General features: G+C 46.1%; 1 protein-coding gene across 1 annotated transcript in view; it reads right to left on the bottom strand.

The window, feature by feature from the left end:
• The window catches only part of PGBD5 (piggyBac transposable element derived 5), a 97,276-nt gene extending 79,636 nt beyond the window's left edge, over positions 1–17,640 (bottom strand). Inside the window, exon 1 of the mRNA XM_052641459.1 lies at positions 17,307–17,640. Coding sequence (XP_052497419.1) covers positions 17,307–17,640 — 334 coding nt within the window. The remainder of the gene's footprint in view (positions 1–17,306) is intronic.
• Positions 17,641–19,107: the final 1,467 nt, after the last annotated feature.

The following is a 19,107-nucleotide window of genomic DNA, read 5'->3' as shown; positions in this document are numbered from 1 at the left end:
CCACCTGATGCAAACAGCAAGCTCACTGGAAAAAATCCTGATGCTTGGAAAGATGGAGGGCAAGAGGAGAAGGTGGCAACAGAGGATGAGATGGCTGGATGACATCACTGACTCAGTGGACATGAGTCTGAGCGTACGGCAGGAGACAGTGAAAGGCAGGGGAGCCTGGTGTGCTGCAGACCATGGGGTCGCAGAGAGTCAGACACAACAAGCGGCTGAACATAACAGCACAGCAACTGACAGCAGAAGAGAGGAGACAGCCCCATGACCACCAGCGGGTGAGCGAGCACGGGGGACATGGCACCAATCGACAGAACTGGTCACAAGCCACACACACCGTGCGGTGTCCTCCACACGCATTTCCAGAATGGGCAAATCCCAGAGACAGAGAGCAGATTCCTAGTTGCCTAAGGCCCGGTTTCCTCTGGGGATGATTCAAAGGTTCTAAAACTGACTCTTTATACAAACTGGGAACATATGAAGCTCCACTAAACTGTACACATAAAAACAGGCAAATTGTATGACCTGTGAATTTACCTCAGTAAAGCTTTTACCCCCAAATGGAAAGAATTTCTATATCTAATGCATAAAAAAATAAACAACTTCATCAAAACATCAAACACGAGGAAGAGACAAAGAAAAAAGTGGACTGAATAATATTGAAAGAATGAAAGTGATGCTTGTGTGTCATGATTTAAGTGTGTACACACTGATTTCTCCAACTAAAGAGTCTATCATATTGTGTCAAAATATATGTCCACCTATATGCTGTTCATGAAACACAGGCAGATGGGGTTGGGAAGAACACACCAGGCGAGGAAGACAGCCGGCAATATGCCAAGGAGGAGAAAGCAGGAAAGACAAAACTAACAGCAAACGATCTGGACTCAGAATCAAAGCGAGAGAAGGGGGTGTTATTAAAGGCACAGCTTAGTGGGGAGATACGAAAGGTGCTAAGTAAACATGCACCAAATAACACGGCAGATGAAGACTTAAAAATGCAGGCACCTGGTAAAAATTTAGCTCTTCACATGGGAATATCTACTTGACAAGGAAAAAAAAAAACCACACAGATGATAGGGAAACAGACAGACACCCTTATTTCCCTCAAATAAAAAGCATACATTTTTTATTACCTCTGTATGCCACATTTGTAAAGATTAATTTGATATTTGGCAAGAAAGAAAACCTTCACAAACCTTTCAAATTAAAGATTTAAAGGACAGTTCTTTGACCACAATCCAATAAGGAATTAAATGATCAAGTAACAAAAAATCTTGACTACTAATAAATTAAGCAATATACACTTAGATCAAAGAGAAATTAAAAGGAGAACTTGAAAAAAACCTTGAAAGCAACAGAAAGACAATACTTCATATCAAAACTTACAGAATACACCAGAAGGTACACTCTAAAGAGATTTTAGTGACAAATGCCTTCAACACTAGAGATTTTTTTAAATGAGAAGAAACCATGAGGTTTAAATGAGAAGAAACCACCTAAACCAATTATAAAAAGACAGTTCAATAAATGAAAAGAAAGAAGTTATAACAAAGGTAAATTTTTAAATTAAAAAAATAACAGGGACAACTCAAAAGCTAATTTTTTTTTTTCCACACTGTGCGGCATTTGGGATCTTAGTTCCCCCACCAAGGATAGAACTTGGGCCCTAAGCAGTGGAAGCACAAGAGCCCTAACCCCTGGACCACCAGGGAATTCCCTCAAAGCTAATTCTCTGAAAAGACCAATAATATAGAAAGACACCTCACATGCCCAATTAAGGGTAAGAGAGAGAAGATGGGTGATGGGGGGAGAAAAGGTGGAGAAACCGAAGGAAAGGGCAGGAGGAGAGGAGGAGCTGGGGGAGAGAGGATGTGCAGACCCAGAAGACCAGACTGAGAACAGACACATAAAAGCAAGTACAGATTATAAAGGCAAATCAAAAAGAACCATTTTGCAAAACTGCATGGAATTTTGCATTTAAGACTAGGAACAATAGATGATTTCCTAGGAAAACATAAATCATCAAAATGATTCAAGATGTGGTAAATTCAGAAGTAGGAGGACCAGACACGTTCACAGCTGAGTTGTGTCTGACATATTTACACCGCTGGCAGCAAGCAATTAAACAATAAACCAATTCATTTTATGAAGCTGCAGATAGTTTTAATACCCAGACCTGAGAGAGGTAAGAGGGGAACCAATGAATAAATCTGGCTTAGGATTGGTTAGTTACAGAAACTCTGAACTAACGCCAGCAAACAACAGAATTCAGCCATCTATCAGAGAGACCAACCTGGATGTATTCCAGGGAAGTAAGGGACTCTCAGTACCGGGAAATCAATGAAATCTACCTCGTCAATAAATTAAATATGAAGAAAAAAAAAAACAGAACCACACCAATAAATGCTTTTTGATAAAAATAAAGGCACTGGATAAAAGTTTAGCAGCTATTCCTTTTATAATTAAGCAAGCACAAAAAAGAAGAAAGTTATTAAAGTATTCTTAAGTGAGAAGAGCATTAAGAGAAAGCTATATAGAATGACCCTGTATTTGTTAAGCAATGACCCCTAAAGCTCCCACACATGATGTACATTCACAAATGTGTTTGTGTATGAGCAACAAGGGCTTCCCAGACGGCTCAGTGAGGAAAGAATCTCCCTACAATGCAGGAGATGTGGGTCTCATCCCTTGGGTTGCACGGCAACCCACTCCAGAATTCTTGCCTGGAAAATCCCGTGGACAGGGGAGCCTGGCAGACTACAGTCTATAGGGTCACAAACAGTCACGACTGAAGCAACCGAACATCCGCACATACACATGAGCAACAAGTTGCCAACATGGACTGCACGGAGGCAGGCAGTAATTCTAAAAAAACTTTAGACTTCTAAAAAATCCTTTAAAAAGGGGGTAAGCCAGGATTGCAGTTAAAACAAAATTAGACAGCTCACGTGTACAGTTTTTAAAAGACTGTACAGTTCTAAACCTGTGTGGACTCTGGGAGAGGGCGGGGGTGGGATGATTGGGGAGAATGGCATTGAAACACGTGTACTATCATATAAGAAACGAACTGCCAGTCTAGGTTCGATGCAGGATACAGGATGCTTGGGGCTGGTGCACTGGGATGACCCAGAGGGATGGTATGGGGAGGGAGGTGGGAGGGGGGTTCAGGATTGGGAACACGTGTACACCCGTGGCGGATTCATGTTGACGTATGGCAAAACCAATACAATACTGTAAAGTTTAAAAAAAAAAAAAAAAGGAAAAAAGAAGAAAAATAAAGTGTTCCTTTTGTTTTTAACTCCACAAGTATCACTGGCCTTTTTTATTCCCAGTAACAAGTTTAGATACTCTCTTGTCAATATCACCTTCAACTGGACTCTTTAATGGAAATATGTATTGGCTGCAGGTCAGGACGTAGGCACAGCCATGACTCTTCTATCCAGAGTGACTCTTTCTTGCCCAGCTCCTGATCCTATCTCTGGGGGAGACGCTGTGGAGCAGGGATCTGAACAAAGCACCCCTGCCTTCCCTTGGTGCCATTCCCTGGTCACGTTTACTACAGCTCTGCAGAAGTGCTGATCCTGGCTGCTCCCTCAGCACCAGACACCCTTCTTAAAACAGCACCTACTACTCAGGCCCCAAGTATTTGAGCACCTCCCATTTTCAGCATTGGGCTCCAAGCTCCCTATATCCACTTCTCAAGCCCCAGTTGCTAACACAGTGCCTGGCCCATCACAGGCCAGGTGAATTAACTGTATCCAAAAGAAGATATGAAATCTGAACTCAAGAACTTTTCTTTGGGAGGCTGTTCTGCTTTAGATTCCCAGCCAATTTTACTTAATCATTTTCCAGCCCTGCTGCCAATAACCTGCTGGAGTGAAAGGATGTTAGCACACCTCAGGGGCACGTGGCTTTGGTTGGTCCTTTGGCAGCAGGGACAATGGGAACTGCTCTCAAGAGCCCAACAAGATAACAGGGAGAGTACTTTGCTGAGTGCAAAGACCAGACAGGATCTCATAATTGGATGCCTGGAGCTGCCCTGTGGAAGGTACCGCTTTGAATGTCGAGTTGGGACAGGTCCCCACTCCCTCCCAACAAAACAAAGCGTCCCACACACCACCCTCAGGAGTCTGGGCTGTACCCTGGCAGCCACTCCAACTTTCCTCATGTAATCTGCCATCTCCCTGAATGTACTTACATCTTTTCAAAATCTATTTCTTCTCTGCCAAAGTTCCTGAAGATAAAAGTGTCTGTAAATGTAACAGTGTGGATTTACACTTGGTGATATTTACCTAAAATTCACCTCTTTCAATCTTAAAAGACTTCTCACTGTAGTTATCTCCAATTTCCAATTAAGCATACTTTTCCAGGGCTTCCCTGGTGGCTCAGACAGTAAAGAACCTGCCTCATGTACACCCGTGGCGGATTCATGTCAATGTATGGCAAAACCAATACCGTATTGTAAAGTAAAAAAATAAATAAAAATAAATAAACAGCGCACACACACACACACACAAATAAAATAAAATAAATTAAAAAAAAAGAAGAACCTGCCTACAATGCAGGAGACCCAGGTTCGATGCCGGGTCGGGGAGAACCCCTGGAGAGGGAAATGGCAACCCACTCCAGTATTCTTGCCTGGAGAATTCCATGGACAGAAGAGCCTGACGGGCTACAGTACATGGCGTTGCAGAGTCAGACACGACTGAGCAACTAACACTTTCACTTTCATACTTTTCCAGAGTCCACTGGGAATTCAGAATGCATGTCCCCTCGGATGCCATAATTATGGTCCAGTTCCTCAGCTAGCCAAGGAAATCAGATTGGAGATTTTGTTGAAATACATGAGTATTAAGAACAAACCAAAGAACCATTTTTATTTACCTCAAATGCTGGGGGCCAGGGAAGTAGGCATCATTATCGACAGATGAATAAGGTGTAGATTTTTTTAATGTGAATTCTGAAGTGAAGGTGTGCTCACCACAGAACCTCAGAACCATTACTCAGCATACCTCACTAACTCAGCAGGGGTCCCAGGGATGCTGATTTAAGATGTGGATTCTCCAGTTCCCCAAATGTAGAAGCTCAAATAAGCAAGCCCTTCACTAACCATTCTTGAAATGATTCCACTTATTAATATTTTTTTCTTCCAGGAAATCATCCTTTATCCCGATCCCTTATATTCTATTTTCTAAACTTGAGAAAACAGGTCTCCTCCTGTTCTGGTTCTTCTAAAGTCATTAAATTTTTAATTGCCTTTGCCACAGAAGCCTTTTGGAGTTTTTGAAACATCAATATTGCCTCCACCTACTGGCTTCCTAGCCACCATCTCAGAGAGGATGGAGCCCAGTAGATACGAGAGCAGTAACTGCTTCTCCACTGATGTCTGTCACCCACCTATGGGAGTCTCCCTCCATTCACCCTGGGTCCCAGCTGAAAGCCCTTGATAGAGGGGTCCTGGGGCACTCACAGGGTGCTGCACACACAGGGCTTCCAGGGAGGGCCAGCTGGACAGGTTCTGAGGGCCTCTCACTCCAGCTTCAAAGGAAGCCCCCCTGGGTTTGTACTGAGGTTCCTGGTTGCTAAAAAGTTTTGAAAATCTAAGCAGTATAATATTCATCATGTCCATTTTGGACAGGAAAAAAAGGAGTTCGAAGGAATGAAAATCGGCTACCTGGAATGAAGCACCAGCTTTGTGCTCAACCGTGTGTCTTTACTGATTCTCAGTGCTGGGCTTCACTGGGCCCCCTGCCCAAGATCGCAGGGTGAGCATTCAACAGAGACTGGGCCTTTAACCCTGGGCGTGCTCACTCTCCACCAGAAGCTGACCACCAAGCCTCTTTCCAATCCCCTACTGCTTCAAAACACCAACGTGCAATTAATAACTGAGTCTAGAATGTCCAGTGCAGGCAGATTACCTGCATCATTTCATCTGTTCCAAAGTTACAATGGGAACTTCACTGAGAGAATGCAAAGAACTCATTTTTTTTCCTCTAGTTTTCTCATAATTTCTCCTTATGAATCCTTGTACAATCAATAAGAGCCCTACTGATTTGAATTTGCTTTTCCCCATCTATCTCTTTCCTTAAGCATCTGTGCAAATAGAATTCTGCTGGCTGCTGTAACCACCCACTCCCCTAGCCCCTGCCAAATGCATGACGGAGCAAACAAGACAGAAGCTCATTTCTTCATAAATGTAGTCCATGGCAGACATGGCTGATTCATGGGTGGCTTTGCGCCAAATGGTGATTCAGACACAAGGTTCTTTCACCTGGTAGCCCCAGTTATCTCTGACACATCACAGGTCACTCTCCAGCTTCCCTTTCCAACCCACTTCCCGGTCCAGAATCCTAGTCTTCAATTTCTAGCTCCCTGCACAAAGTTGGTGAACAGTCGCTCTTTGTTCTATCCTGCAGGGCAAAAGAAATCATCACAGTTTTCTGTGGGTACAGTGATGATGGTGGTGATGAAGAAGGCGATGACGATGATAATGAAGATGATGGTGATGGTAGAGGGAGGCCCAGAGGAGCCTCCCTCCTGACCAGGCCTGAGAGTGGGGTCCACACTTTGCCTCATCTACCATTGCCCAGAACCCAGGCAGCCACCCCTCTCACTGCAGTGGGGCTGGGAAATTAAGTGCAGCCAATGCCTGGGATAAAAGTCAACAGGTGAAACAGATTTGGAGAATGACAGTGCCCTTCAACTCAGAGCCCCCTACAAGAGACTTTTTAGTTAGTTGATCTGACTGGCATAAATCATGCTGCATATGATGCTTGCTTATACCCTAATCAAAAGGACCAGTCCACCCTATGTCACTTAACCTCTCTGTGACTCAGTTTCCATAAGTTAAAGATAGGAAAAATAATAGTACTAACCTCACATTGTTGTTTTGAGGATTACATAGGCTAGAAAGCACTCAGGACACTATCTGACAGATAGGAAGTGATGCACAAGTGTTTGTTAAAAAATTAACGGAGCACGAGCAGCTGGCTCCCCTACAAATTCCTAACAGAGTCCTGGCTTGAAGGTTAATTAGGAAGTGGGCCGGGGGTAGAAGCCCAAGGGTTGGAGAGTTCCCCAGTCTTCCATCCTGGATGGAAATCCCTATAAAACACACTCGAGACTTGCTTTGGTGCCTTTCTGGGAAGAAACCCACTCCCTGTGAGTCAACCTAGCCACACTTCCACAATTTGGATGTTAAAAAATGCACAGGTCCTTGTGAACATTTATTCACTGATACCACTTTCCACGCCATTTAAAAAAATCTACTTCTGCATCCATCTATTCTTTTGTTCATCCAACAAAACTTGAGGAACTACCGTGACCAAAACATCCAACATCCCAGACCTGGGAGAAAAATTAGCTTAAATGGATACTAAAAGGCACCTTAGGGAAGAAGGTAATTTCAGATTTTTGGAGGCAGTGACATTTGAACCAAGACCAGACCATCAAGCAAGGGTTGCTATTCAAGTATTGAGGGGAAGAACATTCTAGGTGAGAGTCAGGCAGGCACAAAGGCTCTAAGATGGGCAGATTGAGTGGCTGGAGAGTGTTGCAGGACAAGGGTCCAAAGGCATGTGGGAAAGGAAGGCGGCTAGGAGGCCCTGTGCAGGACTTGGGAATTACCTTTGACTTGAAGTTGAAGCCACTGAAAAGTTTTAAGCAGAGAAGAGAGTGGATAAGCTCAGGTTTGTAAAGATCACTCTTCTTCCACAGACAATGGGAAGAGAGGGAGAGAGAGGCAGAGGGCAGGGCATCAACAAGACTGGAATCTGGGAACCCCGGCTGACAGAGGATCCAACGTCCAGACCGACGTGGGATGTCTCAGTTCTAAGCTGGAAGCAACGGCAAAGATATGAGAAGTGAAAGGATTTTTTTCTAATTGTTTTAATAAATTAATTAAATATACACGAATACTTACTAGGCATTTAATAAACTGAAAAAAGCATGGCCAGTCATAGTTCTGTAATAATAATTCTTGGAATTCACAAACAAGTAGAAGACAGTTCTTTACACCATGTGCCAATCTAGGCAGCATGTGCCTTTATATGACATGAAATGTTAGGTTCTCTACTGTTCTTGTGGCATGACATCTCCCCCTCACTGGAAGCTAATGCTATGCTTCCCTTACCAGTAAAGGTTTTACGACCGTAACTTTGGTTGTCATGTTCCCTCTTCCTGTCTTAAAAAGACCCCAGTGATTCTCCACAGATTCCGCCCTCTCTGAGCACTTATTGCTTGCCAAACCTGCTAAATTCCACTCCCTACAGGATCCAGCATCTATGCCTGAGCTTAGTATGCAGATTCTAGCTACAGCTACTTGCAGTGGTAACAGTTACAAACATTAAATTTCAAGACACTGTCAGAAGGCTGCTCAGCTGAAGGGAGAATGGGGCTGCCCTTAGGCAAAGATGGCCCTCCCCACCCAGCCTATGCCCAAGTTGTTCCCTTGTTCAAGATGCCTTTTTCCTTCCTTTTCACCTGATTCATTTTTATTCTTTAGGATGCAGCTCAGGGATCACCTCTGCCAGAGGCACCTCCTCTTCCCCAGCCCAGCTGGATTAGGTGAGGCACCTCTAGAATCCCATCTAAATCCGTGTTTACCTTGATCACAGACTCTTATCTCATTTTCTTCACTTTGTCTCTCTTACTGGACCCCAGGAGACATGCCTTACTTACCCTTTTATCCCAGCAGGGTTCGATATGCCTGCTGAATTAATACATGGCACACTTCATACACTGCTGGTGGGTGTGTAAACTGGAAAACCATCTGGCAGTATCTACTACAGCAGCGGTTCTCAACTGCAGAAGACTGTGTTCCCCACCGGACACTTGACAGTGCACAGTGATATGTTTATCTGTCATGACTAGACGAAGGTGTGCTGTTACCCTTCGATGGGCAGAGGCTAGGAGTACTGCTGACATACTTCAATGCACAAGACAGCCTCTGCAACAAAGGGACCCCCAGCCCACAGTGTCCACAGTGCTGAGGCTGAAACATGCATCTACTCTATGACTCAGCAATCCTACTCTTAGGTATGTACACCTCAGGGAAACATGTACATGTCCATCAAAAACAAGCACAAGAACCCTGGTGGCAGCTGTATTCATAAAAGTCCCAAACTGAAAACAGTCCAAAAGTCCACAGATAGGATAATAGATAACAAGTTCAGTTCAGTCACTCAGTCGTGTCCAACTCTTTGTGAACCCATGAATCGCAGCACGCCAGGCCTCCCTGTCCATCACCAACTCTCAGAGTTCACTCAGACACATGTCCATCAAGTCAGAGATGCCATCAGCCATCTCATCCTCTGTTGTCCCCTTTTCCTCCTGCCCCCAATCCCTCCCAGTATCAGAGTCTTTTCCAATGAGTTAACTCTTTGCATGAGGTGGCCAAAGTACTGGAGTTTCAGCTTTAGCATCATTCCTTCCAAAGAAATCTCAGGGCTGATCTCCTTCAGAATGGACTGGTTGGATCTCCTTGCAGTCCAAGGAACTCTCAAGAGTTTTCTCCAACATCACAGTTCAAAAGCATCAATTCTTCAGTGCTCAGATTTCTTCACAGTCCAACTCTCACATCCATACATGACCACTGGAAAAACCATAGCCTTGACTAGACAGACCTTTGATGGCAAAGTAATGTCTCTGCTTTTCAATATGCTATCTAGGTTGGTCATTACTTTTTTCCCAAGAAGTAAGTGTCTTTTAATTTCATGGCTGCAGTCACCATCTGGAGGGATTTTGGAGCCCCCCAAAATAAAGTCTGACACTGTTTCCCCATCTATCTCCCATGAAGTGATGGGACCAGATGCCATGATCTTTGTTTTCTAAATGTTGAGCTTTAAGCCAAATTTTTCACTCTCCACTTTCACTTTCATCAAGAGGCTTTTTAGTTCCTCTTCACTTTCTGCCATAAGGGTGGTGTCATCTGCATATCTGAGGTTATTGATATTTCTGGTAATCTTAATTCCAGCTTGTGCTTCTTCCAGCCCAGTGTTTCTCATGATGTACTCTGCAGATAAGTTAAATAAGCAAAGTGTCAATATACAGCCTTGATGTACTCCTTTTCCTATTTGGAACCAGTCTGTTGTTCCATGTCCAGTTCTAACTGTTGCTTCCTGACCTGCATACAAATTTCTCAAGAGGCAGGTTAGGTGGTCTGGTATTCCCAACTCTTGAAGAATTTTCCACAGTTTATTGTGATCCACACAGTCAAAGGCTTTGGCATAGTTAAAAAAGCAGAAATAGATGATTTTCTGGAACTCTCTTGCTTTTTCCATGGTCCAGCGGATGTTGGCAATTTGATCTCTGGTTCCTCTACCTTTTCTAAAACCAGCTTGAACATCTGGAAGTTCATGGTTCATGTATTGCTGAAGCCTGGCTCGGAGAATTTTGAGCATTACTTTACTAGTGTGTGAGATGAGTGCAACTGTGAGGTAGTTTGAGCATTCTTTGGCATTGCCTTTCTTTGGGACTGGAATGAAAACTGACCTTTTCCAGTCCTGTGGCCACTGCTGAGTTTTCCAAATTTGCTGGCATAGTGAGTGCAGTACTTTCTCAGCATCATCTTTCAGGATTGGAAATAGCTCAACTGGAATTCCATCATCTCCACTAGCTTTGTTCATAGTGATGCTTTCTAAGGTCCACTTGACTTCACATTCCAGGATGTCTAGCTCTAGGTGAGTGATCACACCATCGTGATTATCTGGGTCGTGAAGCTCTTTTTTGTACAGTTCTTCTGTGTATTCTTGCCACCTCTTCTTAATATCTTCTGCTTCTGTTAGCTCCATACAATTTCTGTCCTTTGTTGAGCCCATTTTTGCATGAAATGTTCCCTTGTTATCTCTAATTTTCTTGAAGAGATCTCTAGTCTTTCCCATTCTGTTCTTTTCCTCTATTTATTTGCACTGATCACGTAGGAAGACTTTCTTATCTCTCCTTGCTAGTCTTTGGAACTCTGCATTCAGATGCTTATATCTTTCCTTTTCTCCTTTACTTTTCACTTCTCTTCTTCTCACAGCTATTTGTAAGGCCTCCCCAGACAGCCATTTTGCTTTTTTGCATTTCTTTTCCATGGGGATGGTCTTGATCCTGTCTCCTGTACAATGTCACGAATCTCAGTCCATAGTTCATCAGGCACTCTATCTCTCAGATCTCGGCCCTTAAATCTATTTCTCACTTCCACTGTATAATCATAAGGGATTTGATTTAGGTCATACCTGAATGGTCTAGCCGTTTTCCCTACTTTCTTCAATTTAAGTCTGAATTTGGTAATAAGGAATTCATGATCTGAGCCACAGTCAGCTCCTGGTCTTGTTTTTGTTGACTGTATAGAGCTTCTCCATCTTTGGCTGCAAAGAATATAATCAATCTGATTTCGGTGTTGACCATCTGGTGATGTCCATGTGTAGAATCCTCTCTTGTGTTGTTGGAAGAGGGTGTTTGCTATGACCAGTGCATTTTCTTGGCAAAACTCTATTAGTCTCTGCCCTGCTTCATTCCGCATTCCAAGGCTAAATTTGCCTGTTACTCCAGGTGTTTCTTGACTTCCTACTTTTGCATTCCAGTCCCCTATAATGAAAACGACATCTTTTTTGGGTGTTAGTTCTAAAAGGTCTTGTACGTCTTCATAGAACCGTTCAACTTCAGCTTCTTCAGTGTTACTTGTTGGGGCATAGACTTGGATTACTATAATACTGAATGGTTTGCCTTGGAAACAATGAGAGATCATTCTGTCATTTTTGAGACTGCATCCAAGTACTGCATTTTGGACTCTTCTGTTGACCATGACGGCTACTCCATTTCTTCTGAGGGATTCCTGCCTGCAGTAGTAGATATAATGGTCATCTGAGTTAAATTCACCCATTCCAGTCCATTTTAGTTCACTGATTCCTAGAATGTCGACGTTCACTCTTGCCATCTCTTGTTTGACCACTTCCAATTTGCCTTGATGCATGAACCTGACATTCCAGGTTCCTATGCAGTATTGCTCTTTATACCGAAAAATGGATAACTAACTGTAGTATTTATACAATGGAATGCTATACAGCAAAATAAAAATAGATTGTTACATACATCTCAGATGTAATGATGAACTAAGACCGAGACCAAAATAACAGGCAAAAGTAATTGATGGTGACAGAAATCAGAGCATGGCTCCCCTCGGGGCAGAGAGGTGCTGCTTTGAAAGGCATGGAGGGATTCTCCTCACCTGGGCCTGGGGGGCTTACGGTCGTGCTGTGCATGACTCGAGCACTGTGTGTATCACACCTCTGAGTTTATCACAGGGACCACTCACTCAGGACCACACTGCTAGTAGGAATTACACACTGATTTGCTGCCTTAGAAGCCAGACTTTCTAACAGACTTTCTGGTACACTGCTGACCAGAGTCTAAATAGGTGCATTTCCAGAAGGCTGTTTCACAGATATTAAGAAAAAGTGAAAATGTACAAAATCCTCATTCAATTCAGTTTTGATCATTTTATGCTGAGGAATATATTAAAAATGTGCACACAAGCTTAAACTTCAAAAATATTTATAACAGCATAAAAAATACAAATAAATATTTGTAAGCACAAGGGAGAGGGGGCAATGAGCCCAATACCCACCCAAAGGGAACAGATTCTTTAAAAAAGACATTTTATAATTTAAATGGAAAATGTTTACAATATATTACTTAGAATTAAAAAGTAGGTCACCCAATAACACATAACTTAAGATATATGAAGGATACATTCAAAGTGATAACTGTGATTATCTCTGAGTAATAGGAGATTATGGGATTTTTAAGTTTTATCATTTTTTTTCATTTCTTCCTAAAATGAACATATATTACATATAATAAGAAAAAAATACACAATCACAGCTCTTTAAAAATTAGGGTGAGTTTTAGACTTTAAGACTTAGTAGACCACACTGCACTCCCAGGGGCTGGTGTGTCCAAAGCCCTGCTCCCTGCAGAGGAGCTCTGACCTCCTTGTGCTCAGCGGCGCAGGGGTTAAACTAGAAGTGAGATAAAATCCTAGCTCTTCTGTTTCATTCCTCAATGGTGGGACTGGTTACACAAATCCATACCTGCATTAAGCCTCATAGAACTATATATGCTTCCAAAAAAGTAAATAGTACATCCATGCATAACATTAAAATAAATATAAATATTTTTTACTGGAAAAAAGTCTAAATTAAAAACAAAACAACTCACTACCTTTCCTGAATTATCAAGTCTGAGTACTTAGATGGTGCTGATAACTTAGCCAAGGTAATCTCATTACCCCCAAGACTCTGGCAGAAAAAACCAACCTCTTTCTATGTAAAGTGCAGAAGAGAACTTCTCCCACACAAAGTACCTGTGAAGATTCAGTGCAATAATGCATGATAAAGCAAGTTACAGATGCACACTGTGTGTTATTATCCTCATCATGAGCTCAAGCTTCCCCATCACAGGAAAAGACTCCTGGAAAAAGAGCAAAATATCTCTCCCACAAAGCTCCTCTCTCTGAATTCTGTGACTGGGAACACACTTCAGTATCAGGTAGGACTGCATGCGATTTATCTCACAGCTTACCATGATCTGAGCTCGTGCTGGAGCTACAGAGCTCAAGGTGGAAGCAGCTGCTTACCTGACATTGGAGAGAGGGGTCCAGGATCTTAGCTCACAAATTCCATTACAGTAGAAGGTATTGGTATAATTCTGGTTTTAAGAAAAAGATGCTTCTCTTCCTTGTTAGTCAAAAAGATTCTAAACCAAATAAACCAACAATACACTCAAGAGATAAGACATTTCACAGTGTTGATTTTCAAGGCAGTATGTTCCTCCCTAGCTTCTCAAGGTCATACCTCCCTACTGAATGATGACTGATGGTGGCTGACATGGTACACGGGAAGAAGACTCCTGTGAAGTCCAACCTCTTATGGAAAGAGGAAGCTCATACTCCAGCCTGCCACAACACAGGACTCACAAAGCTGAACAGAAGGGTCCTGAGTGTCTGCGGATCTGCCCGTTCCTCTGCCTCGTCAAAGAGAATGAATCACCAGACTGCTCAGAAAGGGCAGGAGCCCCAAAGCAGCTGAATTTCACGCTGTTTCCAAAGAGTGAGTTTGCATGCTATGTTGGTTGTTTCCACAGTAGGCAGATGAGGCTGAGAGCTTGACAGGGACTGTCTTGGTGGGGGGCTGCGGGTGGTGGTGCCTGCAAGGATAGAGTTCTGGGCCCTGAGCCCCCAGTAACCACTTTCTGCTCCCAGGCTGACCTTCCATCCACACAGGGGTTAAAAGCCTGTCAGCCAGCCAGCGCAGCAAATGGATGTCCTTGTATTTAAATCATCCCAGGGGATCCAGGAAGAGGGGAAAGAAGAGAAGGGGGTGTGAGGGAGAGGACCTCCCCTCCTATAAGTGCCAGCTGCACTTCTAGAGAGCCTGATCCAGGAAGCTAAATACACTGGGTAAAAAACAGAAGGAGGAGGCTGAGGAACCAGAACAGCTTGAAGGGCAGTCAGAGTCTCAACCCTCCTCACTCTGCCACCTCAGTCTCCCTACTGTGTGCTCTCCTCCCATGGGGCCAAAGGCAGCTCTGAATGCAGATGAAAAGCACAATGGTGCCCAGTGTCTCTCTCTACACAGGGACTCTCTGAAAAGGGTTCCAGGTTATCAAGAGGGTCCTGAGACATCGGTCATAAGTTCCTTCTGACAGAAGAAACCACCCACACTCAGCACAAGCGATATACATTTACAATTAAGACAATCACATGCGTATATGCTATTTCCATACATGTATTGTTTTGTTTGTTTGTTTTTATAGCAGGAGGCAAGCAGGAAACCTGTTCCATGAGTCTAGAATCCTTTGCTTTCCTCATCTGAGTCTAGCAACAACAGCAATTTCTGTTAGGGGTTTTCTCTGATAAGCACTGATTACAAATCAAAATGTCACCTTCTTGCTTGGTCCTCTTCCCACCAGATCAGCCCAGTGAGACCCATCAATAAACTGGGAAACAAAGATGCAGGGAAATGCAGCTTGCATTCCTAGAATTGGGGAACCCACTCTGGCTGGAGAGTCTTATCTACTGGACTTGGGAAACTTCACAGGTTGACCCTCTTTGCTCTCAGGGTGACCTCGGTGCAGCTCTCAAGCCTCTAAGCACACATCTGTCTCCATACCACTAAGATACAGGGATTTTTTTCTAACCAGCAGCATATTTCTGCATCTATTTTCAGCCCCCATAAATCATTTCCATTGTTATAGGGAACCTGAATTCTTGCATAATAAACCATCAACCTCATCCCTCCACCACCACCCAAACTTCCCTCAGCGAGCAGTGCTGCAAAGAGAAAGAAAATTCTTAAGCAGAGCTGCGCTCCTACACAAAATAGGAAAACAAAACTAGGTCTAAATAGCATCAAATAACCACTGCTGCTGCTGCTGCTAAGTCACTTCAGTCGTGTCCGACTCTGTGCGACCCCATGGACTGCAGCCTACCAGGCTCCTCCGTCCATGGGATTTTCCAGGCCAGAGTACTGGAGTGGGGTGCCATCGCCTTCTCCACAAATAACCACTAATGTCTGGTTAAAGTGCTTGACTGTGATTCTCAGATCTAGGTGTGAACACAGTAGACATCTGAAGGAAGCAGAATTTAAACCTAACACCAACTGCTCTTCAAGACCATTTAACTGCTGCAGTGGTAACTGCTCTGCTGCAGAATTTCTCCCATTTATAGGTTACTAAGAAACATAATATTGCTTTAAAAATGTTAACCTTCTCAAACCAGCCCTCACAAATCTGATTCATAACCAGGCTTAACCTAACACAACTTCCCTATTTTCCCCAATACAGAATGCTGTAATCTGCCCAAGCAGACATACACCTCAGGTGTTCCGGGATCAAAAACTGGATCACAGACATTACAGCCTAAGGCCTGCCAAACCAGGGCTCTGGGCAGGTACAATTCTTAAGAGCCAACAGGAAATCAATTGTCTGGGGCTGGAAGACCGTATGACATTTTGGAAATTATAGGGGTGGAAAAGGATTATACAGAGTGATGTGACTGAAAACTCCCAAACTCTTAATCAAAGCCCAAATAAGAAGATGCTTTTAAACTGATCCACCCCAAACACTGTCTAGCTAACTTGGACTCTGGAAGGCCAGCTGTAGCTTAGTAAATTCACACTGCAGCCAGCCTGCTTAAGGTTTGCAGACCACTCCCTGCTGAGAAGCCAGCCAGCCCTACCAGCAGGCTGCAGCATGATGTCCTGATCCCAGTCCAGGACCAGCCAGGAGTCCCTCGAGCCTGTCCTCCTATGTGCTAGGTTCCCCATTGGTTGAACAATCATCAGGGAAAGCGGTAGGAAAAGTTGCATAAGGTCCAGCATCAAGCCCACTGCAGCCACTCCCTGGAGGTCAACATTACAAGCTGCACGCAAGTCCATCCATGAAAATAGTGTGCAGAAACAAGGGACTGCCACAAAAGACCAAGAAGGCCGCAGAGCAAGGAACAAAAGCATCAGAGGACAAGTGGGAACGGTGGGCCTCCACCTCCCAGAGAGGACAGAGGCTGCTGAGCTTCTGAAGGGAAAGTGGAGATATTTACAAACCAACTCCCCAAAAGGAGGCAGCAAAGAGGATCTCAGACAGCAGAGCTGCCAGCCTTTCTCCGACCTTCTCCAGCTGGTCTATGACCATAGCAATAAGCAGGAAACACGTGAAAGCGCCTTCTGTTGAAGCAAGCGCCTTAACGCTGCTAAACTGATCCTTTCACTCTTCCCTGTTTTTCACAAGAGATCCTGAATGGCAAGACACGGAAAGTTTCTCTGATTAACTGGAGAAAACTAAAGTCCAGTGAAGATGCCACTGATAACCTTTCAGCCTCGCTCCATCGGCTACCTGCCCCACACCTAGCATCTGGGTAAGCTTGCTCTGGAGCCAGCAATACAAAATGACTCCCCCAGTCCCAAGACATGTCAAGTTTCCAGTATTCCTTCAACTAGTAAAGTCTAACTCACCCCTAAGGAGAGACCCTACAGGTGTGATTGGCTTCCGCTGCAGGACGCGAGGACACTTCTAGCAAGTGAGGGAAGCACCCCCCTGCCCCGTCCTCGCCAGCCGCAAAGTGCTGCCGCGGCCTCGCCTCTTCCTGTCCACCCACGAAGAGTCGGCGGAGCCCCGCACGCAGCCTCGCTTGCACTTTAGAGCCCCGCTCCTGCAGCCTCGTGTGTTTCCTGAAACGCACAGCTGCCACCCGCAAGCAGGCGGGCGGAGCATCTGGAATTCTCGCGCCGGGGCAGCCTGGCCTCCCCCGGGCCGCGCCTTACCGCCAGTGTCTTCGAAGCGCGGGGGCGGGCGGTCCCGCAGTGTGGAGCTCCAGCCCGCGCCAGCCTCGTCCTCCTCCGACTCCTGCGCGGTGGGGGCGCCAGGCGCCGGGGAGCCGGGGCCCCGCGCGGGGCCGAGGCGCTCGGGTTCGTCGTCCGAGGAGGCGGCCGAGGAGGAGCGCGAGGCGGCCGACGTGCTGTAGAAGGGATTCCCGCCGCTGTCCGGGCCCGATTCGCCAAACACGTCGTCCGAGATGTGCAGGCTCTCGTAGCGCGCGCGAGCCGCCTCGAGCAGCGCCGGCGCCCTCCTCCGCGCGGCCCCGCCGCCCTCGGCCATGGCCCCGGCCGCCGCCCGCGCGCCAGCCCCCCACAGCGCCTCCCAGCCGCACGCGCCGGGCCCCGGGCCCGCGCCGCAGCCCGCCGTCCCCCACCACCGCAGCCCGCAGCACAGTGCCCGCCGCCCCGTGCCCGGCCGGCCCGCCGTCTTGGCCGCCGCGGGCCCAGCGCCCGGGAAAACGCCTCGGAGCTCGGGCGCCGCGGACTGCGGGCCGCGGCGGGAGGCAGAGGTTGCGACCCGAACCAAGCGCCGCCGCTCCAACCGCCGCTGCGTCTCCTAGGCGCCCGCCGCGTACCCGCGCGCCCCCCCAGCGGCACCCCGCGCTCCCCTGCCGACCTTTCCGGGCGCGAGCCGGCAGAGACGGGCTCCGCCTCCTCGCACTTCCAGCCTGCCGGCCAATCGGGGGCCAGGCTCTGGCGAGGCGGGAGGGGCTGGGCGGGTCTTGCGCCAGGGACGCCCACCCGTCCGCCCGGCGGGGCTGGGCGAGGCGTTGCGATCTGGCACTGCTAGTGGGCAGAGGCGGTGAGCGGGGGGAGGACGGCTGCGGCTCCGGCCGGTCCCCTCGCTTGTAGGGACTCGCCTCCCGGGACAGCCACCGCAGGCCTCTCGCTGCCCTCTGAGGGGAAGGGAGGAACCAAATAGGTGGGAGAGAGACGCAGTGTGCTCTTCCGCCGCCCAATCCCGCTGACGGTGCGCGGACCCTCCACGCTCTTGTTCCCTTCCGCAGTCCGCGCCCTGAGCCGGGCGCCAGGGAGCTGTCCATCCCATTGGTTCTGAATCAGGCGCTACGGAAACGCTCCAGGTAGGCGGAGGGTCACAGTTCCCTGGCTGCTGCCCATGGGTCACGGTGGGGTGCGCCGCTTGCTCCTGTAAATACAGGGCTTTCTGGCTTCAGGGAACCTTGTTCCAATTAGGAGCCAGCCTCACCGGTCCATTTCTGAGATCAGATGCTCACTCAGTCTCCCTTTAACACCCCTGTAATTTGACAGTGGCAGCATCTGGAGTTAGGTAGACAGTCATTCGTCATCGTTCTTCACATTTGACATCTTTTAAATCAAAATAACCAACACATTGATTATCCTAACAACAGTATTTCAGTATCTCCTTCACTCACACATTTGAAACACTGTCATCTGTTAAAATATAGCACAATCACCTGGACTTAAATGCTTTGATAAGTAGAACAGAAACGTTCCAACTGCCCCTTTTCGTTTGGCAGGAGTGTGTGGCTGTCATCCTGTTGATGGTGGCACATATGATCATTCTGTCTTATCTTCTTGCTCCCCTCTCCCTCCCACAAATAGCGCAATAAGTCACATTGATGGTAATTGGGCCATAAAGTCACTATTGCTCTGAAATAAAATAAACCCATGGCAATGTGAGGGCTTACAAATCCAACTGGGTATTAACTAAATAATTATACGAAAATGGAAAGGCATGTTGCTATTTATAAGCATGCATAAAGAA

This window comes from Budorcas taxicolor, chromosome 5 (genome assembly GCF_023091745.1).
Source record: "Budorcas taxicolor isolate Tak-1 chromosome 5, Takin1.1, whole genome shotgun sequence".
Lineage (NCBI taxonomy): Eukaryota > Metazoa > Chordata > Mammalia > Artiodactyla > Bovidae > Budorcas > Budorcas taxicolor.
Note: the sequence above shows the minus strand (reverse complement) of the source record. Positions and strands in the feature narration are given on the sequence as shown.